The 24,163-nt window shown below is 44.4% G+C and overlaps 1 protein-coding gene across 2 annotated transcripts in view; it reads left to right on the plus strand.

The window, feature by feature from the left end:
* The window catches only part of AKAP12 (A-kinase anchoring protein 12), a 95,427-nt gene that overhangs the window by 58,319 nt on the left and 12,945 nt on the right, over positions 1-24,163 (plus strand). The window contains exons 3-4 of one of the 2 annotated variants that reach the window (XM_036249022.1): positions 11,080-11,106; positions 21,290-21,320. In XM_036249022.1, the coding sequence (XP_036104915.1) occupies positions 11,080-11,106; positions 21,290-21,320 (58 nt within the window). Of the gene's footprint in view, positions 1-11,079; positions 11,107-17,794; positions 17,867-21,289; positions 21,321-24,163 lie in introns of those variants that run through there. The other variant, XM_036249023.1, reaches the window with a different exon arrangement.

Raw genomic sequence — 24,163 nt, forward strand, 5'->3', positions numbered from 1 at the left:
CGGAGGAAAGGGTCTCAGGTTCGATTCCCAGTCAAGGGCACTTACCTGGGTTACCTGCCCCCATCGGGGTCATTCAGATGGCAATCAGTCGATGTGTCTCTCTCACATCAATGTTTCTCTCTCCCTCCCTTCCTCCCTTCCACTCTCTCTAAAAGTCAGTGGAGAAATATCCTCGGGTGAGGATTAAGCAGAAAAAAAGAAAAGAAAAAAAATAGAAATGGCCCAACTCAAACTCCAAAGTCCCACACTTTGTCCTTGGTAACATTTTTTTTTTTATCCTCACCCGAGGACAATTTTCTATTTTTTGTTCAGATAGAGTGGGAGGGAGAGAGAGGAAGAGACAGAAAGAAAGATCGATGTGAAAGGGACACATCGAGTGGCTTCCTCCCGCACGACCCAACCAGGGCCGGGGACAAACTGCAACTGAGGTACATGCCCTTAGCGGGAACCAAACCTGGGTCTCTGGACCGCAGGCCGACGCTCTAACCGCTGAGCCAAACCGGCCAGGGCTGTCCTTGGTAACTTTTGAATGAAGTCAAGCCAGTGTGCTGGGGGCTTCAGGGAGGATGAAGACAGCTTAGAGATGGCCCACCACTTGCGGAGCTCACCATCGGGGAAGACGAGAAGCCAGTCTGTGGAAGGGTACATCAGACACAAATAAGGCTAAGACGGCGAGGTGAGCTAGTGAACTTGGGGATGAGATCTCCGAGTTCAGGTGGAACCATCGTTTGAGGTCCGAGGGTGGGGAAAGAGCTAGGGGCTGAGGCAAGGTTGGGTTTAGAGTTACGGAGACAGTGAAGGCTGCCAACACGAGGAAGAATAACAGCCAACACTTCACAAGTTTTTATTACAGGTCCTGGAACTGTGCCTCTCGTGCTTTTTGGCCTTAAAAAGTTACAGCAACCCCACGACCTAGGTTGATACCATTCTCAAGATTCAAACCCACGTGGGCAGAGAGCCGGCCCCAGCTCTTAACCGCCGTGCTGTTCCTGTGGGGGGCGTGTCCACAGGCTCTGCTGGAACCAAGTACGAGCAAAGGGGAGGATGGAAACCCAGAAAGGGAAACAGGCCATAGGGCCCTGAAGGCAGAGCGGAGTTTAGAAAGCATTTAGAAGGCGATGTGGGATCACTCAGATGTGCCCCAAGGCAGGCTGGGCCAGGCCTCTTATCCAGCGCTGTTGTGGGGTTGATAAGAGGAGGGAGACAAGGGCAGGTGCCCACATTTTCACATAATCCTTTCTATCTGTGGCATGTTTACTGGAGGTCAGCTGGCTAGCTTCCTTCAGTCCAGATATGATTCCATTCACTGTTCAGCCCTGGGGTCAACGCTGATTGTTCTAGAAAGTGATCTGTCCCCACCCTATGATTATTCCATTGTCTCCCTAAACCAACTCAGGCTCCTGGCCCTGGCCTTGGGGTCTGAGCGAATAGCAAATGCCTCTTGCAGGACGAGTGCTCATTCCTATTCCTGGTCCTGGTCCTTCGAAAGATCCTGGAGAGGCCTTGTCATCTGGGAAGGACACCCCCCCCCCCCCCCCCCGTGGCCCAGGCCTACAGGGGCCACCGCCGGAGGCATTTCTATTTCTGGAGACCCTGCCTTTCCTACTGTTTTAGGCAGAACTGTTCATCTATCTTGCAGGCCTGAGGCAGCTTGGTACACTTATTTGGCCTTTTCCGTCCCCATTTTGTCTACCTGGTTAGGTAAATACAGTCTTTATGTTAAGTTGTTAAATAATATTTTTTCATGCTTTTTCTCTTGACATCAGTGACAGCCTCTGGTTAGTTGTTGTGGTTATTTCCAGAAATCCGTTCAACATGTAAACAAAAGCATCGTTTGGGATGTCACACTTAATTGAGGATTCTGGGCACCTTGGTGTCTACTACCATCCACTTCAGGAAGGACAGATCTGACCCACACTGCTCCCTGGGGGCACTGGTCAGCAGTGGCATTTGGTTCCTTCTAGAGCCGTTTTTAATCTAAAGTGACAGACAGTTTTGAGACAAAGCCAGAAGTGAATATATTTTCCCACCTTGACTGGCTTGTTCTCTTTCTGAGACCAGAAATACTGGTAATTCAGAACCAGCCCTCTTTCTTTAATGAAAATGGGATCCTGTTTCCTTGTCAACATGAACTGTGCAGCAGGGTCAGAGGCAAAAGTAGGCTCCCAGTGTGGGTACCCGAAACACAGAGTTTATTCTTGCATTATGATTTATTAGTGGTTGCATTATTTTCCATACTAACAGCTGTAAGCCTACTTTTGCCCACTCCTGTATATGTTTTGGAGGGGGCTTGAAAATTATTTCATTTTGGGGACCATCTTTTAGAGTGTACACAATTAGAATTATTTACTAAAATGAAAAAAAAAGAAAAGACAGAAGCCCTGGCCAGGTAGCTCCGTTGGTTGGAGCATTGTTCCTGCACCAGGGTTTCAGATTTGATGCCCTGGTCAGGGCACACACAGAAATCAACCAATAATTGCATACGTAAGTGGAACAACAAATTGATGTTTCTCCCTCTCCTTCCCTCTTTCTCTAAAAGCAATAAAAGAAAAAGAAAAAAAAGGATTCACAACAAATTACTTTAGCCTTGGAGATTTAGTCCTTCTCTCCTGAATTCTTTCTAAGTGATTTATCGTTATCAAAACTGCTGATACAGAAATGCAGCCCTTTCCCAACTAGAAAGTTCTATCACAGTGTGTACTCCCAGCATGCACAGGGGCTGCATAAGTGCCATTGGTTTTGTGGAAAATCTGCTTCTGCTGGAAAGATTTAAAAAAAAACCCAAATTGTCATTTGTTCTATAGTCTGTGGCTTATATAGTTTTCCATGAGTTAAATGCCCGAATGAAAAAAAACTTTTGAAAACATATACCTTGGTCTGGGTCCAATTTTAGATTTAAAACTTTTGCAAATTAGTACTTTACATTTAAAAAAAAATCCCCCCCCCCTTTATTATTTGAGAGAGAGAGAGGAAGTGAGAGGGAGAGACAGAAACTTCGATGAGAGGGAACATCGATTGGCTGCCTCCAGCATTCCCCCCCAAAAGGGATTGGGCCCACAACCTGGGCATGTGCCCTGACTGGAAATCGAACCAGCGACCTCTTGGTGCCTGGGTGGATGCTCAACCACTGAGCCACATCGGCCGGGTGATTTAAAAAAAATTTTTTTTTCCATCACCATTTATCACCTCTGCCCTCTCCACCTCCACCCACTCCCCTTCCCCTGTGCAATCACCACATGATTGTCCATGTCTAGGAGTTCTCTTTTTTTTCCCTCCCTTTTTTGCTCAATCCCTCCACGCCTCCCTAAACACCCCTCACCCCCCAGAGCTGTCTGCCTGCTCTCTATCTATGAGTCTGTCTCTGTTTTGCTTGTTAGTTCAGTTTGTTTATTAAATTCCATGTATGAGTGAATTCATATGGTACTTGTCCTTCCCTGACTGGCTTATTTCACTTAGCATAATATTCTCTAGGTCCATCCATGATGTTGCAAAGGGTAACATTTTCTTCCTTTTTAGGGCAGAGTAGTATTCCATTGTGTAAATATATCTGTTGGGCAGATTATTTTTCCCAAACAAATGGGAAAACTCAACACTATGGAACTAAAAAAATTTAAAGACTCTTCTTTATTCTGGTAATAACATATTTGGTTGTTAAAATACCTAGAGAACTCATTGCTATATACAAGCAATCAAGTGACTGTCTCAGGTTTTAACACATTTGAATTTCTCATTTATAAGGCATGTGAAAGCCATGTTTGCTCTCCATCTTTACAGGTCACATTTGTTTAAAAAAATTTTTTTTTTCTTTATTGATTTTTAGAGAGAGGAAGGGAGAGAGAGAGAGAGAGAGATAGGAACATCGATGAGAGAGAATATCAATTGGCCACCTCCTGCATGCCCCCCACTGGGGACCGGGCCCACAACCTGGGCATTGCCCTGACCAGGAATTGAACTGGTGACCTCTTGGTGCATGGGTTGATGCTCAGCCACTGAGCCACACCAGCTGGGCAGGTCACATTTGTTTGTATGAGCAAATGAACAATGCTGGTCTTCTTGGTTTTGACATTTTTGTTCACATGTGCTTTGTGCTATTTGCATACCCAGAGTGAGGACATTTACACGAGCCCTTGGAGGCTCTGCGCTAGCATCTACCACTGGGGGTCACTGCTTTCAGGGTCTCAGCAAGCCAGCGGAGAACAGGCTTTGGTACACCAGTCAGAGAATGGTGACCAGTCAGAGAATGATGACCGGGCTGCTCAGGTACCGGGCGTGGACCACTATTGTATATCTGCTCTGACCTGGGGCCAAACCTCACCTCAGGAAAAATAAAAACCAAAAAGACCCCAAAATGTTGTTACTTAAAGCAGAAGTTTTTCTGAGGGTGGATTTCTTACATTTCACAGGGTTCCACTTTTCTGTATCTGGGTATTTCCCACAGACACAGTAGCAAATGGAGGAGCCATTGCTCAGTTATCTAGAAGCTTAACTTGCAACACTCTGGAGAATTTTTCTTTTTTTGGTTAATCCTCACCCGGGGATATTTTTCCATTGATTTTAGATAGAGTGGAAGGGAGGGAGGGACAGCGAGATAGAGAAACATCAGTGTGAGAGAGACACAGGGATTGGCTGCCGCCCTCGAGACCCTGACCAGAGCTGGCCAAGGATCAGACCTACAACCCTTGACCAGGAACCGAAACTGCTACCCTTCGGACCGAGGCCTACACTCTAACCACTGAGCCAAACGGGCTAGGGCAAGAAAGAGAATTTCTTATTTTTTCCCCCCCTTTATTGATTTTAGAGAGAAAGGAAGGGAGAGGGAGAGAGAGATAAAAACATCGATGAGAAGAACATTGATTAGCCACCTCCTGCATGCCCCCCACTGGGGATCGGGCCCACAACCTGGGCATGTGCCCTGACCGGGAATCGAACCAGCAGTCTCTTCTTGGGTAGATGCTCAACCACTAAGCCACATCGGCCGGGCGAGAATTTAATTTTTTAAGTGTTGTTTCATGTCACTGTCTTTGCTTTTATTGAACTTGCTGTTTGAGTCTGCTGGCTCCTGGTGTGGGGTGCCTTTGGGATACGGGAAGGCCATAAGGTTACTGCCAAGTGATCACAGCCCTCCCTGTGGATCTTGTTACCTTACAGAAAATCCATTCTGGAATCACAAGTAGTTTTTCTCTGCTTTTGATCATTTAAGAACTTTCTGAACAGTGAGTACCCTCAGGGCTGCTCCAGGTTTCTCTGCAAAGATACCTCCCCCCGAACATACACATACACAAATCCTTGTTTTTCTCTGAGAGGCTGCTTTCTCTACTGGAAAGAAATGTTTTTATGATCTGATTTCTTTTCTATTTCAATTTGTGACATAATTGCTACCTTGTTAGTACTTTCATGAAGACATGCCCACAGTACTACATTCTGCTCCTCGTCCCTTCTCTTCACATCACTTGTCAAGAGCTGGCATTCCATGTGTCTCTCTTACCCCGCCTCCGACAGGGACTGAGGGTGGAGTCTCTGTGGTTCAGTTCTGAATCCCCTGATCCTGGAACAGTGTCTGACACACAGTAAGTGCTCAACAAATATCTGAGTTAATGAAGACACAGTTTTTTGTTGTTTTTTTCAATCCTTACCCGAGGATATTTTTCCACTGACTTTTAGATAGAGTGGGAGGGATGTTTCTATCTCTCTCTCCCTCTCCCTTCCTCTCTCTAAAAATCAATAAAGAACCAAAATAAAAAATAAAAAGATCTATTACTTTAGGTTGTGGGCAAGCTGCAGGTATAGCAAGAGTGGAGGTGTGGTTGCCACGTTCATTTGTTCTTCTTTTTTTCCCCATTTTTATCTTCAGTTAGAGTGGGTGGGGAAGAGAGAGAGAGACAGAAACATTGATGTGAGAGAGACACACCGACTGGCTGCCCACTGCACGACCCCAACCAGGGCCAAAGATCCAACTGCAACCCAGGTACGTGCCCTTAACTGGAATCGAACCTGCGACTCTGGTCTGCAGGACAATACTCTAACCACTGAGCCAAACCGGCCAGGGCTGAAAACACAGTTTTAAGTTTGAGTTAACAATACTATATTTTTACTTCTATGGGAGAGGATGATCTGTTGGCTTTTCGCTTTATATCAGTTTATTTCCTGCTTAGTTAAGTACGCAGCTTTATAGAGTCATCCAGGGCTTCTTCTGTGGCATCAGCTCTAACAAAGCTAGATCCGTCTCAGTCTACCACGCGGGGCTCTCACAGGTGCGCTCTAGTGGTTGCCCAGGTGTTGCCTGGAAACGTGAAATCAGACCCTGACCTGCTCCTGATTAAGTGAGACTCTTAGTCCTCAAACACTATCACATATAAGTAAGTGCTCAGTAGACAAAGAGAGGGAATTTTGTTTTCCCCCACTTTGGTATTTCGAGTACAACAATATCATTGCACGACAGTTTCTCAAGCTGTATCCTGTTCTGTAATGTTTTGAAAACTAGGGAGAACGCTCACCAAATAGGCCTTGAACTTAGACAGAGTCCAACAGTGTGCGGTTTCTGGGAAGGGGTTACCCGCTCCCCCGCTCCACAGCGACGTTTTCAGCGGTCCTCTCCGAAATTACTTACGTCATTGACAGATTTTGGGTATAATACTCTAGTGCTTTCATCTTTAAAGAAACACAGATTTTATTTTCTTTTATTTTTTAGTAATTAACAGCCGAGCTATACAGAAAAGACTTTTCCTCTGAACTGTTTCCAGGTCTAACACTGCAGTGGCCCTTAATTTTTTTCTTCTAACTTAAAAAATAGGAGTGGGGAGGAAGAAGGAATAGGTCTTTATTCATCCTCCCTGCCTTTTATAAATTACTTCATCCCTCTGTGTGACCTTGATTTGAATACATCCCTTTATCTTACTGAGCATCAACTTCCATCTGTGAGATTCTGTGACCGAGAAACGTCAGTATTGCTAGTAATACAGGCATTGGAGACCACGTGATGGTTTAGCTGCTGAAGACACTCAAGTGACCTTGGGCAGGTGGGAATCTACTCGGTAATTTCATTATGCCTTTGCATAAAAACAGTTTCATGCTTTTTCTTTTTAGTCTGATCTTAAAAACCGTCCTCTAGATTTGAAGTTTTAATTTTTTTTTTTATCCTCGCCCGAGGACATTTTTGCATTTATCTTTAGATTGAGGGGGGAAGAGAGAGAAACATTAATGTGAGAGAGACATATCGACTGGCTACCACCCACACAGCCCCAACCGGGGCCAGGGACAAATTGTGACCGAGACACGTGCCTTTAGCAGGAACCGAACCCGGGCCTCTCTGGTCCATGGGCTGACGCTGTAACCTCTGGCTGAAGTTTTAATTTAATGACCAAAAAGTTCAAGAGGGGAAAATGTATTGAAGACTGTCCCCTTATGTCATCATTTCGGTATGAAAGAAGAGATAAGCTTCATAAATATGTCCACAGCCCTGGCCAGTTTGGCTCAGTGGTTGGAGCGTCCGCCTGCAGACCAGAGAGTCCCAGGTTCGGTTCCCGCTAGGGGCATGTACCAATAATAATAATAATAATAATAAATACATGTGTCTATAGGTAACATATCTCTCTCTCTATAAGGGAGGAGATGGGAATGATGTAATAGGGGTTGGTTATATCCCAGAATGGGTGAAAGATGTTGATAAATGCTATGTCTTGTTGCCCTGAAGACTGTCAGTCAATCTTAAATTACTGCAAAGACGTACAAGTGGCTATAGAAGTTGCTTCAGTCCCTCACCAGTAGAGTCGATGTTCTGGTCCATTTGAGGAAGAGCATTGATCAGACAGCTAGTGGGCTTGTCCAAATAGTGTACCAAGATTTAGACCTTTTCCCTTGGAGAGAATGAGGTGGTCCGTGATGAATGGTTCTGTAGTTGTGACTAAGCTACTAATGGAAACATTAAATTATTTTAACCATTTACCTTATTTAATGGAAATCCTTCAGGTGTTTTCTCAAAGATGGATCCCTCCCCAGTTCTGCCTAAGCTAGCCACCCCTAGACGGTTCTACACTGATACCTTCTAGAGCCCGATGTCCCTATGAGAGGGAGCCTTGATAACTTCCAGAGATATATTCTCTGAGCTTAAATTTTACAACTTTTTAGCCTATAAATGGAGTCTTTATTCCTGAGGATCATACTTTGAAATTTTTCAAACGACTGTAGTAGTTAAAATGTCAATACCAAGTTGATGTTTGCCTCTGGGCGCCAATGTTAATAATGCATGGGTTCGTTATTTTGGTGAAAAGTGATATGTGCTAGGTTTAATTAATTGGATGAACTGGTTGCTTTAATTAATGTGTCTTAATGTGGACTCGCAGTATTTAGACAGACCAAACACAAGGCAATGTTCCTGCTATATTAGTTTGCTAGGTCTGCCATAATAAAATATCGCAGAATGGGTAACATAAATAATAGAAATTTATTTATTTTTATTAAAAAAATATATTTGCATTGATTTTGAGAGAAAGAGGAAGGGAGAGGGAGAGCGAGAGATAGCAATGCGAGAGGGAAACATTTATCAGCCGCCTCCTGCACGCCTCCTACCGGGGATTGAGCTGCAACCCGAGCATGCACCCTGACTGGGGATCGAACCGGCAACCTTTAGGTGCACGGGACAACACCCAACCAACTGAGCCACACTGGACAGGGCCAGAAAGTTTTTTCTCACAATCTGGAGGATGGAAAGTCCCAGATCAAGGTTTCTCTGAGGCCTCTCTTAGGCTTGCCAGTGGCCACCTTCATGGGTCTTGCCATTATGCTTATACATCACTAGTGTCTCTCTGTGAGTCCTAATGTCCTTTCTTAAGAACACCAGTCAGATTGGATTCTGGCCCACCCTGAAGGCCTTATTGTAACTTAATCACCTCTTTCAAAGCCCTCTCTTTGTATAGTTAGATTCTGGTATGCTGGGGTTAGGGCTTTGGCCTATGAATTTGGAGGAAACACAGTTCAGCCCATAACACCTGCCTTCATCAGTGACCAACTGAACACCAGGTTTAGGCCGGGAACCGTGAGGCTGTCTAACCAGGCTCCTGCGCCCACGTTGGAGGCTCTTCTGCATAAACATCGGAGGGCTGGGAGTTTCTCTGTAAAAGGAAGCCAGTTCCCACTGCCCTGCCCCGTTCCCAGCGCTGCCTTCTGGAGCTGCCTGGAACGGACTCACCTCCTTTTTCCGCGGCAGCCCTCTAAATATTTGAAAACATTTATCATGTCTTCCCTTTTATCTTTTCTTCTCTAGGCAAAACATCTCCAGAGTAAAGACGCTGTCTCACATTAAAAGAAAAATACCAGGGTTAATATATATATTTCAAATATGAATGTGCATGATGGAAGCTTGCCAAACATAGCTGGGTTTGTTTCAACATTCCTGCTCTTTAAGAATAGTTTCTTTCTCAAGCTCTATAAACAGTGAGAACAATTTAGTTTGCTTCACACCAAGGATGATTATGTGCCGAAAGAATCGGTTAGAGGAGATAAGTCCATTGATGGAGAATATATCAAAGAGACCCCTTATCAAGGATGTTGGTAAACAAGGCAATGCTAAATAGAATGAAGAAAATATCAATATATGTTGATATTTCTAATGCTGGAAATATCACTTACCCTTTTGGTACTTTAGTCACTATGATCATAAGCTCATAGCCTTACCCGACACAGTAGCGAGAATTAATAAGAGAATTCCCACTTTCCAAATAATTGTTCATTGTAAACGCCGTGGCAGGTTCACAGTCTCCAGCAGAATGGTCTCGGCAGAGCCAGGACGGGCACCTCAGCAGCCAGCCTCCTGCAGAGTCCCTGGGATTCACCTCCCCGGCTCCGTGGCCTCACTTGCTAAACCCCAAGGGTACTGTTTACAAAAATGCAACGTTTTCCTCGTGCTTGTCAAGTGTTGGCCCCAAACATTGCCCAGTTGTGTTCATTTGCATTCAGCGTTCAAACACAGGGTCCAGTGCGTGTCGTCTTGACCAGCGTATTACTGTTAGAATCTGATGCTGTTCTGAGACTCGGTCCCGGGACAGCAGACTCCCTCCTGTCCTCAGTCCCTGCAGGTTCTGTAGTGATGAATCCCACGTGAACCATTTATTCAGCGGGCTGGGTTCTCGTGACCGCTTTCCAGCCACTAATGCACGTGCTTCACTTCAGGGACGTTATTTTCGTCTTTTCCCTTCTTTATTCTCTTTTTGAAATTACCACTTTTCAGATTTTAGACTTTCTAGAATGGGCCTAATTGAAGCTTTTTTCCTCTATTTTTTATCTCTTTGAATTTGGCTCTGTGTTTTGGCTCAAGACTAGATTTAATTTTGTTACTATGTATGTTGTTGGTTGTTTTTTTTAATCCTCATTCAAGGACATTTTTCCATTTTTTGTTCAGATAGAGTGGGAGGGAGAGAGGAAGAGTGAGAGAGAAACATCGACGTGAGAGGGACACATCGAGTGGCTGCCTCCTGCACGGCCCTGACCCAACCAGGGCCGGGGACAAACTGCAACTGAGGTACGTGCCCTCAGTGGGAACCCGAGTCTCTCTGGACCGCAGGCCAATGCTCTAACCACTGAGCCAAACTGGCCAGGGCAGTTGGTTTTTTTATTACTATACTTTTTATTTCTAAGAACGGATTTTTGTTGTTGTTGTTCTAACGATCCTTTTTGAAGTATCCTATTTTTTCTTGGCTCTAATATCTTTTATCTCTCTGAGGATTTCTTTAAAAGTTTATTTTTCTGCATAGCCTCTTTAAGAGTTGGTGGGAAAAAAAATAGATTTGAATATGTTAACTCAAATTATGAGACAATGAAAAAGACAGCTGTACCATTTATTGTTGCTTAAGAACTGAAGTCAAACCACGTGACCTTCATGTAGTGGCCACACCAGAGAGGATGCCTGTGTGGGCATCTCAGTGACAGGGAGCTGGGAGGGCTTTTATAGGGTTTGAGTTTGTGCTTCTGAGAAAACAAAGGACAAACTCTGGATTGGACACTGAAGAAGTTTGGGCAAGTCTGCGGTTGGTACGGTGGTCCTTTCTGTCCAGGAGTCGGGAGGCTAAATTGTCATTGGGAAAGAAGTTAGCAGGAAGAGGAGAGATGTTCAGTGTTGTCTGTAGGTTTAGATAGAGCTGTACTCTGGCCATACGTGTCTGTTGAACACTTGAGATGTGACTAGTTCTGTTAGAGATGTGCTCTACTTGGGATTTGAAGACTTAGTACAAAAAAGAATGTAAAATTAGCCTGGCCGGTGTGGCTCAGTGGATTGAGCATTGTCCCATGGACTGAGAGATCCCAGTTCAATTCCCGGTCAGGGCACAGGCCTGGGTTGTGGGCTTCATCCACAGCGAGGGGTGTGCAGGAGGCAGCTGACTGTGTTTCTCTCTCACGTCGATGTTTCTATCTCTCACTTCCCCCCATCCTTTCTCTCTAAAAAAAATCAATAAAAATATATTTTAAAAAAAGAATGTAAAGTTAATACTTTTCCCCCTTGTGTACATGTTGACATAACATTACGAATATATTAGGAGGAAGCAAAATGTATTAAAATGAACCACAAGTGGAGCTTGCTTAGGGGCTCACACTATATTTCAGGTGGTGAGCTGCGGCGTGTAGTGGGGTTGGACAGCTGGTCACCATTGTCCAGGTCTGTCCCTGCAGCTTGCCCCTCCCTCCTTCCCACTCCTTTTGGTTAAGATTTCAGACACATCAAAGACTGTTCCTCTTTTTTCTGGAAAAGCTAGTGACTCAGGTTGATTACTTCTGGCACAAGATGATAACTTCTCTTATTAGGGTGCATTTCTGAGAAATTGATGGTAAAGGCACATGCTTGCTGTTTATAGAGTATTTTTCAAAAGCTTCTTTAAAATGCAGCTTACTGCCCTGGCCGGGTTAGAGCATCGGCCCTTGGACCAAAGAGTTGTGGGTTCAATTCCAGTCAAGGGCACATACCTCAGTTGCGGTTCATTCCCACCCTGGTTGGGGTTGTGCGGGAGGCAACTGGTTGATGTGTCCCTCTCATGTGGATGTTTCTCTCTCCCTCCCTTCCTCCCACTTTATCTGAAGATAAATAGAAAAATATCCTCTGGTGAGGATTAAAAAAAAGTAAAATGCGGCTTACCTATATTTAAAGCAGTATTTCTCAACCTTCATTTCACAATTACTCCCCTACATAGTCTCCTGAGACTTTTATTTTTCCTAATTGCCTCCCCTTAAATATATATATCTAGATTTTAATTGGTTTTCAGAGAGAGAGGAAGGGAGAGGGAGAGAGAAAAATGATAAGACAGACCCATCGAGCGGCCGCCCCCACAGCCCCCATCAGGGATGGAGCTGGAATCCTGGGCATGTGCCCTGACCAAGAATGGAACCAGCAACCCCCATGCAGGGAACGACGCTCCGCCACCTGGGCCTCACCAGCCAGGGACCCCCCTAAAATTTTAACAGCACAGAGATACTGTATATCAGTTTATGTTATTTATCTATATCTGTGTTTCATACATAAAGGGTTAACCTTTTTTAGCCTCCTCCCTAGGAAGCAATTTTCACCCGCTGGGGACAACTGTTGCCCACATTAAGAATGCATGATTTACATGCCGATGAGGATGTGTAAAAACTGGCATTTTCATCCACCGAAGGAGTAAATGATACAATTTTTCTGGGAAAGCAAATTTTTGATGAGTAAGAGCCTTAAGATGTTTTTTGATTTTGTATTCTCACTTTTGACAGTCTGTCTTAAATGCAAAGATTTTTGCCATGTAACCTATAATAGCATAGGAGTAGCAAAGCCAAACAACATGGAAATGGTTAAATGGAAGAACGAGTCATTAAAAACTGAAAACAAAATGCATGATTTAAAAAAAGCACAATAGCTAAAATATATTCTGCTTCTAGAAAATACTCAGTAGTGCTATTCCGGTACAAATTTGGTATGAACGTAGGTTTTTATTTCTCTTGGGTATCTATCTAGCGGTGGAATTGCTGGGTCATGTGCATAGAGTTAACCTTTATTTGCACCTCAGAATAACATTAGCATCGGTGGGATATTTATTCTCCCATCAGCTGAAGCCCAGAGGTTTGCCCTTGGCCACACAGCTATCAGGAGAGCCAGAACTAGAAGCCAGCTTTTCAGACTTTGGAGTGCTCTTCCACCACAGGTGTTCAGTCTTTCGATGTACAGAGCACTCAAACATGGGGCACTTGGGGTAGATCTGATTCCTGTTCATGTATCTGACCAAATCTGGTAGTGAAACAAATTTTTTCTTATTGCATAGTTGTTGTTTTTTTAATGTTTTTATTGATTTTTATTTTAGAGGGAGAGGAAGAGAGAGAGAGACGTAGAAACATCAACGTGAGAGATACATTGATTGGCTGCCTCCTGCACACCCCCACTGGGGATGGAGCCCAAAACCCAGGCTTGTGCCCTGACTGGGAATTGAACCAGGACCTCTCAGCCCATGGGACGATGCTCAATCCACTGAGTCACACGGGCTGGGCTTATTGCATAATTTAAAAAAGATCACACTTTGACTTTAATTGATTTCAGCTTGCTAATATTGATGTCCATGATTGGAGAGTTTGAGATCATGGTTTAGACCACCTGCATTTTATTTATTTTTTTTTTTGGGGGGGGGTACATGCCCCTAGCAGGAATCGAACCTGGGACTCTCTGGTCCACAGACCGACACTCCAACTGCTGAGCCAAACTGGCCAGGGTTCACTAGCAACAGTTTTTTAAAATAAATTTTTTAGTTATTTTTTTGTTACAGATATTTTACCTTTTTTTACCCCATTGGCACCCCCCACCCCACCCCACCTCCGCCCCGTCCCCGGCTTAGTTGTCCATGTCCATTGGCATGCATACATGCATATAAGTTCTGTGGTTTATCTCCCCCCCCACCCCCTCTTCTGAGGGATGTCAGTCTGTGCCCTACTTCCATGTTTCTGGGTCTACTGTATTCCTCAGACTGTTATGTTCATTATATTCCATATATAAGTGAGATCATGTGGTATTTGTCTTTTTCTGCTTGGCTTCTTTCACTTAGGATAATACTTTCCAGGTCCCTCCATGTCATCTCAAAGGATAAGAGATCTTTCTTTCTTACCGCTGCATAGTACTCCATTATGTATATGTACCACAGCTTTTTTATCCATTCGTCTACTGGTGGACACTTGGGCTGTTTCCAGATCTTAGCTATTGTAAATAGTGCTGCTATGAACATGGGGGTACATATATTCTTTCTGATTGGTGTTTCAGGCTTCTTAGGGTATATTCCTAGCAATGGGATCACTGGGTCAAATGGAAGTTCAATTTTTAATTTTTTGAGGTATAGCAACAGATTTTAATGTTCATCCATGTTATAGCATGTATAGCTTGTCTGGCTACTTCATTCTTTTTCATTCTGAATAATGGTCCAGTGTATGGGTATGCCAAGTTTGTTTATCCATGCATTGGGTGATGGACATTGGGTTGCATCTGCTTTTTGGCTACTATCAATAATGCTGCTATTCATATTCCTGTACAAATTTTGTATGAACGTAGGTTTTTATTTCTCTTGGGCATCTATCTAGCGGTGGAATTGCTGGGTCATGTGCAAATCTGTGTTGAACGTTTTGAGGAACTGCCAGACTGTTTTCAAACCTGCACCATTTTACATTCCCTCCTACCACATATGAGGGTTCCAGTTTGTCCATTCCTTGTTATTGTCCATCTTCTTGGTTATAACTATTCTGGTGGGTGGGAGTGGTATCTCGTGGTGGCTTTGATTTGCCTTTCCATAGTGGTTGATGATGTTGAGCATCTTTTTTATATGCTCATTGGTTATTTGTATATCTACTTTAGAAAAATATCCACTCAGATTCTTTGACCAGTTTTTAATTGGGGTACTGTATGCATTACAAAGTTTTAAAGATGTCATTCAAAACCCTTTGTAATCTGGCCTCAAATGTAATATTTATCTCATGTCCAGTTATCACCTCTGTCTCTCCACCCTTTCTTCCCCATGTCTCCCCAAGTAGACTCTGAACTTGTAGCTATAAGAAACTCACGACTCCCTAAACGTCATGATTTTCATGCCTTTGCCCATGCTGCTTCCTCTGGGACCCTGGCAGGGTGCCCCCTGCATCCGCCCAGGGGCTAGCTCAGAAGTTATGAGGTGTGTACACTTCTACCTCTGGGTGTGTCTGCCACCCAAGACAACTCCCTGGGGCCAAAGACAGTATCCATTTGTATCCCTCGGTACTTAGCTTTATTAACAAAAAGCAAGAAATTGGTAAATACTTGTTGAATGAACCATGGAGTTTTGGGAAAATACATTTTGTCATCTACCTATTTATGTTATTGGTAAACAGCTTCCCATAACTTTTGCCTTGGGTGATGATATCATCCTCTAAAAGTTCTGATTTAACAACAAGAAGAAAACAGGGAATGGAAGTGGTCGTAAAGAAAGTTGCATTCCTTGGATGTACGCTTACCTTAGGTGTGATCTTTACTCCTGCGTTTATCCTGATTGACGGCGTTTCTGTCGAGCCAGACACGGGCCGAGGGAGCAGCCGTGCCATACCGTGGTAGATCACCGTGGTAGATCACCTTGGTAGATCACTCTTAGAGGCGGAGAACAAAGACTGCCTGCTAAGTGAGTCAGCAGCTTTCCACACGACCTCTTGAAGAATATCAAATCAGCTGTGTTAGTCTTGACTAATGTCATAAAAAGAAATTAAAAGTTTAAGTGGCAAAACTGAACAGCAATACATTTATGTCTTTAAATGTTGTTTTGGGCCTAAACTTTGTAACTAGTGAAGTTTCTTCCATCCAGCTCAGAGAAACAGCTGTTGCTCATCCTATTGACAGAAGTTACACTTTGGGGATCAAAAGGAGCTGGTGGCACAGCTAAGCAAGGTCACAATGAATGGGTGCACCCATAAGTTGAACGTGTGTATTTCACAGGTGGCACCAAATGAAAGCCATGTGCCGTCCCCAACAGCTGGTGTTGAGAAATTTAGAACCGAGACCTCAGATCGATTCTGGAGGTAGCCAGGGCTCCTGGGACAACTCTGGAGAGGGGTGTGCACGTCACCTGGGGATACGGTGCGTAGGCTGATCCTCAGGCTTGGGAAGGCTACAGACCACTCAGTTATTGGTGACAAATGCAGCCTGCAGAGTTGGCTTTATCCATGATCTGCACAGCCGGGGCAGGGGCTGGGGCACATGGGGCAAGGAGAGGAATTCGGAGCTGCCCCTTCCCGTTGGCTACATGGACTGCAGAGGGACCATTAGCACCAGCAGCATTTCTCACACACCAGACTCTCATTATAACAGAAGCAATTTGTGAACCAAAGTTAAGATTCCTCTATGAAAAATAAAAGGTTAGGAAGCTGCTAAGTGGCTCACTCTGAGAAGGAGCTCCCAAGCGTCAGGACAGCAAGCATCACTGCCTGTTCCTGCATGGACTTAGGGCCAGGCTGGGCGTTTGCCTGAATAGAAGAGGGATATCAGATTTATGGAGAGGATGAAGGTGATTTTTGTAACAAGCTCAGATTGCCTGCAACGACGCCGTCTTTATTCTGCTCAGTTCAGGCTTGAATATGGTTCCTAGCGCCTCCTGGTGGCCAGAAGGAGCAACTATGTGCCGTGCTAGCCAACACTCCAGCAACTCCTGTGCTCGGTTTTTTCTTGATATTCCCCCACCACCCTGCTCCACCTCATGCCTCCCAACCTACTCCCTGCCCCCAGGAAGTAATGAACGAGATCTTCACGTCTAAAAAAAAAGCGAACCAGTTAAAACTTTTCTCTTGTGTGCTTAGAGGAAGAGCTTGTACTAATGGGGTCAGATAGGCCAAGCATAAAGTGATAAATAGGAAAAGGATGAAAAGAGGGAACTAGACCTAGGGGGCCTCAGTGGACCTACCCTAACCGGGGATTGACATACAAAAGGGTGTCAAAATCATGACAACACTCCAGACTCTTTTCAAAAGAATTTAGGCTGCCTGAAATTTTCTATGTAGATTCATTTTCATGCTCTGTGCTTAGATACCTTGGAATGTGGCACAGTTTGATCTAAAAATTCTCACTTTTACCATAAACAAACAAACAGACTTAATGCTCAGATATTTGGGCTTTTTAAAGTTGCCTTGATCAAGTGTTGAAGACGCGAGGTTTGTCTTCTCAAAGAGTTCAGGAAACAGGACACCTGAGAGTTGCCAACCCTCAGATCAGCACAACGTGCGTGTGTCCAACAGATGGCGAACATATAAAATGCTACAGGTGCTAAAACGGAGCCGTGTTTTGCACCTCATCAGCTTTTAAACAAACATAAGGACACAGGACACTGTTAAAAAGGGCAGTAGAATTTAATATCTGCGCGGCGATTTCCTTCCAGTAATCATATTAAAAGCTGAGATACAGAACTAAAAGTGTGCCAGGAATGAAGTCATGGTTGAGATAAAAATGCTGCTGACTCTGGGTCTTGTTCATCCCAGCAACTTTTCAACCCTCCCCGGATCTCTGCTGAGCCTGGCTGACCACTAACAGGCCAGCGAGCGGGGAGGGCTGCTCTCCTTTGAAACGAAACACGCGCCAGGCGTCCCGGACCGCGGCGGGGCGGGGCCAGACCCCAGGCGGCCGGGGTGGGTCGGCCTATAATTACCCGGGAAATGCATCCTCAGCCGCTTTGTGCTGCAGCTGCCCGGGCACCTTCGCGTTTTCCTGCTCCTCCCAGGGCGGCTTGGCACTTGGTTCTCCCTGATCACAGCAAGACCGCACGGTGTGGGCAAGACCGGCCGCGTCAGCCAGCCGCTGGGGAGGGCCAGCACTGGGTGCCCCTCTGCACCGTGCAGCCGGTCACTATGCTGGGGATCATCACCATCACAGGTAAGGCGGAGCCAGCGCAGGCGTGTCCCCCTCGGCATGGCAGGTGGAGTACGTGCCTTTCTCTAACCTGCGTGTGTGCGCTTGGGGGGGGGGGGTCGAGGTCAGTGGCAGGACATGCTGATTGGCGTGTAATTCTCTCTGTGTGCTGACTTTTTGATCAGAAGACACTGTGGCTCAGTAAGAACCAAACAAATGTAATGTTTTCATTTTGCCAATGCAGGAATCTTCCCCCTGTGCCTAGGGGGGGACCTGGAATGTACTTTGCTAGGGACTGTCCCCTTTCCCCTCGCAGAGAGAGGACTACCGCAGGAACGCAATCATTCATGTTAGATTGGAGTTTATTTCAAAATAGGTTGTGACAGGCCAATCACTTGCTGTCGTAATAAGATATTAAAATTCCTGTTTTTGAGAAATTGCAATATTTGCATGTTGACCTGCTTATTAGGAACCTTCAAGAAAGGGTACACTTGGCAGTTTAAGGGACGGAAATGTTAGCACGGGTTTAAGTGGCGGTTTCGGTAAAGCCATAGTGCCTGTAAAATTGGTGGCTAGCAGTTAGCAGCATTTAGGCAATGAAATAGTACAAATGTATGTGTCTTAAGCTTGCTTTCTAGAAGTCTGGCTGAGTAGGAAATACATTATTTAATACCTACCTCCAGCAAATAAATGACATGTAAAACTTGTAGAATGTACAGGTAGCTCCTCTAACTTGGGTTTTATCGTATGGTGACTCCTTAGGGACCTGCCTGTTTTCCTCCTCGCTCCCATTTCCCGCCATCAGGACAAGGAAACCCCATGTGCTAATTTAGATTTTTAAGACCAGCTCTTCTCTATATATTTGAGATCACTGTTCTCCAAAGCTGCATGTTTTCTTTAAAGCACAATACAGAAGAATTTCTAGGACGTAAAATTTTTTCTCAATATGATTGCTTCTGCAAAGCCTTGTCCTCTTACAGAATTTTAAATGAATGTGAAAGTTTAGCCAAACTCAAAATATCTCCCACTTCCTCTAGATTAGCTTGTTTACTTGGAGATTTCCTTAAAATTCCTTCCCCAAGTTAACCTGACTAGACTTCCTATCATTTGCCTAGTATGACAATTTACAGGGTACCTAGAAATTATTATTAAATAGACTACAAAATTTTAAAATTAAAAACACAAAACTCTCCTTTTTTTTTTCCAGGTCATTACTTTTTCTATGAATGAAATTATACAAATGCCCAACCCTGAGAGAGGCTGCCTAGGAGTGTGGTTTGTGGGTGTCACAGCTGGGGGGTGGAGTTTCTACCATCAAAACTTTTTTCTGGGTGCTTTTTATATATACAACCTGGCCTTTATTATATTCGCTATTTGATTAGTTTATCATATGTTGAGTTTCTTATGGGAAAGGAAAGTGGTCCTTTTTAGCACTAATTAGGAGTTAAACTTAGGAAACTTGAGCGGGGCTTTCAAAAATTGGTTCAGATAATCCAAATGGAATAATGTGATCGGAAGCAATTGGAAGGGCTCTCTAATTTTGTTGTTGTTGTTAATCCTCACCAGAGGGTATTTTTCCATTGATTTTTACATAGAATGGAAGGGAGGGAGGGAGAGAGAGACAGAGACATCCATTGGTTGCCTCCTGTAAGACCCCAAATGGGGCCGGGGATCAAACCTGCAATCCAGGTATGTGCCCTTAACCAGAAATCAGACAGAGACCCTTCAGGCTGACACTCAACTGCTGAGCCAAACCAGCAGGGCAGGCTCTCTAATTTTTAAGGCAACCTCGAGTAACTGGCTCTGTTGCTTTCTGAGTTTTACTTCTGTTACAATGGAGAATGTGACAGAATTTAGTACTTTTTCCTGGTAATAAGAAAGTGCACCAAAAATCTGAACTCCAAAAATTGTAATAGCAAACTAACGTGTTATCATGGAAAGGGGGATTTCAACTGTCTTTTTTCTCCCCTTCTTCTGCAAGTTTTCCTGATACGGAAGATTACAACCAGTTGTCTTTAAATAGTTGGTCAGAATCTTGAAAAGCAATGAAGAATTTATAATTGGCATTCGGGATTAATTAAATATCAGATTATGCACCTAAATGTGAGAGTCCTTCTAGTCCTTTTTAGTACTACGTTATGCAAGGAGCATTTAAGTTTCACAATTCATAGGAAGGGAACAGGATGATGACATTTTTGTAGAATTACTTAGGAACGCGCTTCCATTTCCGAAAGTAGGGAAAGCTGTCGCCAGGGAATTGACCCTCCCCTACCCGACCCCAGACGCACACAGCCGAAACGGGTGCAGCGGGACTTGAATTATGAAACGATTGATCATTCACATTACATACTATCTCCTTTCTTGAAGTCTTTCCCTCACATCACCTTAGCAATAACTAGCTTAAAAACTAGAAAATAAGTGATTTGATATAATAATGATCAAAGAGGTGTCCTCTCCCCCACCCACTTATCAGCGGTGTGCCAGCAAAAAAAAAAAAAAAAAAAGCTTTTTGAATTAGGGAACTCACACACCGACTAACTAGAGCGCCGCGAGGAATTAGGCAACGTTCTTCTTTAAGTCTAAAGTAAACGGGGGAACAAAGAATCCTGCAGCGTTCACTGCAGGGTCTAGCTTATTTATAATGCAGTTCTCCATGCAAATCATTTTACATGATGAGATAAAACTCCCTCATGGCTGCTTTTATCTGCCATGGAGGCAGATTAGTTGTCAGGAAATTTACGGGACATGAGATTGATACCTTCACGACTGCTAGAGTAATAACTACCACTTACTGAGTACCCACTGTGTGGCCGTTACCATTATTCTTCACAATAACCTTGCAAAAAGTGGTTAACCCCCTTATCTTCAGGATACTGGAAATAGGTTTCTCCGGTGTTCCACAGCTACCAAGAAGCATAGATGCCGATCAAAGGACTCCTTTCTTACCGTGTATAAGGTGTGCACCACTCAGCGTCACATCAGGCCAGGTGATGACCTGTGTGCTCCTGTAGTGGGTTCTGCTTATCTGAGTTGTAATCCCAGTTAAACAGGGCCCCTTCGAGGTTTTGTGGTTGATGAGCCCTCAGAACAAGAGGAGTTGGGTGTGTAGGATACAAGGGACGGATTTAGAATGCGGAGAATTCCTGGAAACATTCCAGGACAATGCTGCAACTCGGAGGGGAAAGGTAACCAGTTCCAGATGTCACCACAAGCAGTCCTGATGTGCCTGGGGAATGGAGAGCACTGGTTAAACTGAACTTAAAAATTCAGTGAGATTAAAAAAAAAAAATTGAGTGAAAGCATCTTGTATGCACGTTATTTTAAAAATCGTTTCTCGCTTCCAAGTAGCGTTTTCAACATACTGACGCTCGCACACAGGCATGTCCCTTTCTCCCAGAAAAGGGGACTTGAAGAGTGGGGTTTCTGTGGTGATGCTCATTTAAGAAGCAAGACTTGCATGATGTTGCTTCCACTGAGGGTCGATTTGGAAACACGTGTCACACAAACCGTGTACCGGGCAAGACTGTGTTGGGCGTGGTGCCCATGAGTGCGTGGACGGTGGCAAGGACGTAATGTTTCCCATCCCTTTCAGGTGGCTGTGGGGTGGGGGGAGGACAGTGACCAGCAGGGGCAGTGTGAAGATGGAACTCTGCCAGCTCTGCCCCTGGAGGCTTTACCAGGCGACACACTGACTTTTTGCAAAGTCTGATGCCTGCTGAGAATGTGGAGTCTGGCCGAACCCCGGTGTTGGTGAACGGGCACCATATTTGGACTTTAGGGGTGCGGGAGAGACCTGCTAGATTGGTAGGGGGATTCGCTAACATGGCCCAGTAATTCAAAGGCCCCCATTAGTGATAACCATATGTTGTGTCAGAAAGGACCCACCCTGAAATCAGTTGTTTCTGTGGAAGGACTTTGGGTGCCGAGAAAGTGCACCCCTAAATTAGATGACCAAGCTTTTTGATTCTCCCCCTCCTGTCCAACCTGCTCCATGTAAGGCAGGTAATAATTCTGTAGGGAGCCGATGTGTTGAATTCTAGCGGAGAGGGCTTGAAGTCATTCAGAGGTACAGTTAGTAATGAAATGTTCGTAAGTGTGCTATGAATGGGTTCTGCTACACTGACTCTGGCCAGGTGAACACTGGCCTGTCCTTCCCAGAAGATACTGTTATTCTGGCCTCCTGTCACTCACCTGCTCCCTTCACTCCCAGTAGCCAAACCTGCCGGCTTGGTTCTCCCCTACCTGTGCCCCACCTCTTTTTTAAAAATCCTTACCCGAAGATATGTTTGTATTGATGTGAGAGAGAAATGTCGATCAGTTGCCTCTCCAACAGATCGAACCCACAATACTTCAACCAGACGACACTCCAACCAACTGAGCCATCCAGCCAGGGATGTGCCCCACATCTTTTTTGTGTGTGTTAATCCTCACCAAGGACATTTTTGCATTTATCTTAAGGTAGAGTGGGAGGGAGAGAGGGAGGAAAAGAGAGAGAAACATTGACGTGAGAGAGACACGTCAACTGGCCGCCACTCACACGACCCCAACCAGGGCCGGGGACAAATCACAACCAAGGTACGTGCGCTGAGCAGGAACCAAACCCGGGTCTCTCTGGTCCACGGGCCGAAGCTGCCCCACACCTTTTAAGCTGTTCTCTTTACTGCATTTGCTCACCAAGCTATGATCTCTAACTCATTCGAGCCAGTGTGCAGACAACATATAATACCTTAAAAAAGGTTTCTGCTCAGCTCAAACCAGAGTGTGGGTGGGAAAGATGACGTTCGTTTGGAGACCTCTGCCTTCAGCCAGAACCGGGAAAATGTGGGCTCACTTTGGTGTACATTTGAGGTGTGCAAGTGAGGAAATTAACATAGAACAGAGGGCTGCAGCCTCATTTGACCCACACTCGGTCCAAAATGGGGTACAGAATCTAGATCTTTACATGGTGCAAAGACAGAGGCGAGAGGGATGTCTGTGCCCCATTTTTTCCCCTTGAAATGTTAATGTTGGGTGTCAGAGAGGTAGAAATAGGTACAATATGGCATTCGACTTTCAGAATTTGAAAGGACCCCTGCACTATATGTCTTGGTGGATTTTCCTTCCACAGGGTCTTCTGGTCCTGAATATCTGGGAGAGCTGGCTGCCTGTTGGGGAGAGCTGAGAGCTGCTCCATGCTGCCCCCTTCTGTTCGGAAACATTCAGGTGTTTGATTTTACACTCCTGTGAGTGAAAAATTGGACCAATGTAGATTATTTAACAATAGGGGGACAAAAAAATAAATTGTGCAGCCATTCTATCAGCTTTTAAGACTATTGAAAAACTTAGAAGAAAATTCAAATATTGAACATTGTCTTATGGATGTTATTCACCATTTTCTATATTTTAAAATCTCCTACACTTCATAGACATTATTTTTGGAATTGGTACAAGGAATGAAAAAGAAATTGTTCTGTTCTGAAGAAAACTGAAGGGGAAAAAAAGAACCATTATAGCTTTTGTTGTATTGTTATTAGAGATGACCGTTTGGTGGTTCATCCTCGTAAGTACCCTTTGCGGGAAGTACTGGAGGTGACCTTACAGGTGAGGACACTAAGAACAGACACTAAAGGGAATTTTGGCCAAGGACTCGTTGCTGATGGGTGATGCAGCTGAAACTGAAACACCAGTCTTTCTCCAGAATGTCTGCTCTGTAATCTTCCCCTCTACCTGAATTTTGTCTCTTCTTGGGGCAGGGGGGAGGGGTGGCTGGTGAGTAGTTTTTCTATTATTCAACACATTGTTAATGTTTATATTATGTTATATAACGTGAGGCAAAGATCCAGTGTCCTCTGAAATCAGGGAGGGTGAATCATCACCTTCCCCACTTTCGTTTTTTATGTTTTTATCATCTGCACTCGTTTACTCTTCTGAGTGATTTTTTTCAAAACAATAATTCAAACTTATAGGAAGTTGCAAAAATAAAAACAGTCCAGGGAACATCCAGATTCGGCTCTTGTTAACATTGACCTCATTTGCTTCATTATTGACTCTCTATGTTGGAAAACAAGACAAAAACCAAAACCAGCGTGAGATAAAATTTTCTGAACCATTGGAGGTGAGTCCTTTACCCCAACTTCTTCATGTGTATTTCCCAGGAATAGAGATATTCCCTTTCATAATTGTAGTACAGTTATCCATGTCATATATTTGCATTTTTGTAATGCTTTTATTTATTTCCTTTATTGATTTGAGAGAGAGAGAAAGGGAGGAGAGAGAAACATCGATGAGAGAGAATATTGATTGGCCACCTCCTGCATACCCCGCACTGGGGATTTGGCCCAC

The sequence above is a fragment of the Molossus molossus genome, unplaced genomic scaffold (assembly GCF_014108415.1).
Source record: "Molossus molossus isolate mMolMol1 unplaced genomic scaffold, mMolMol1.p scaffold_m16_p_8, whole genome shotgun sequence".
Classification (NCBI taxonomy): domain Eukaryota; kingdom Metazoa; phylum Chordata; class Mammalia; order Chiroptera; family Molossidae; genus Molossus; species Molossus molossus.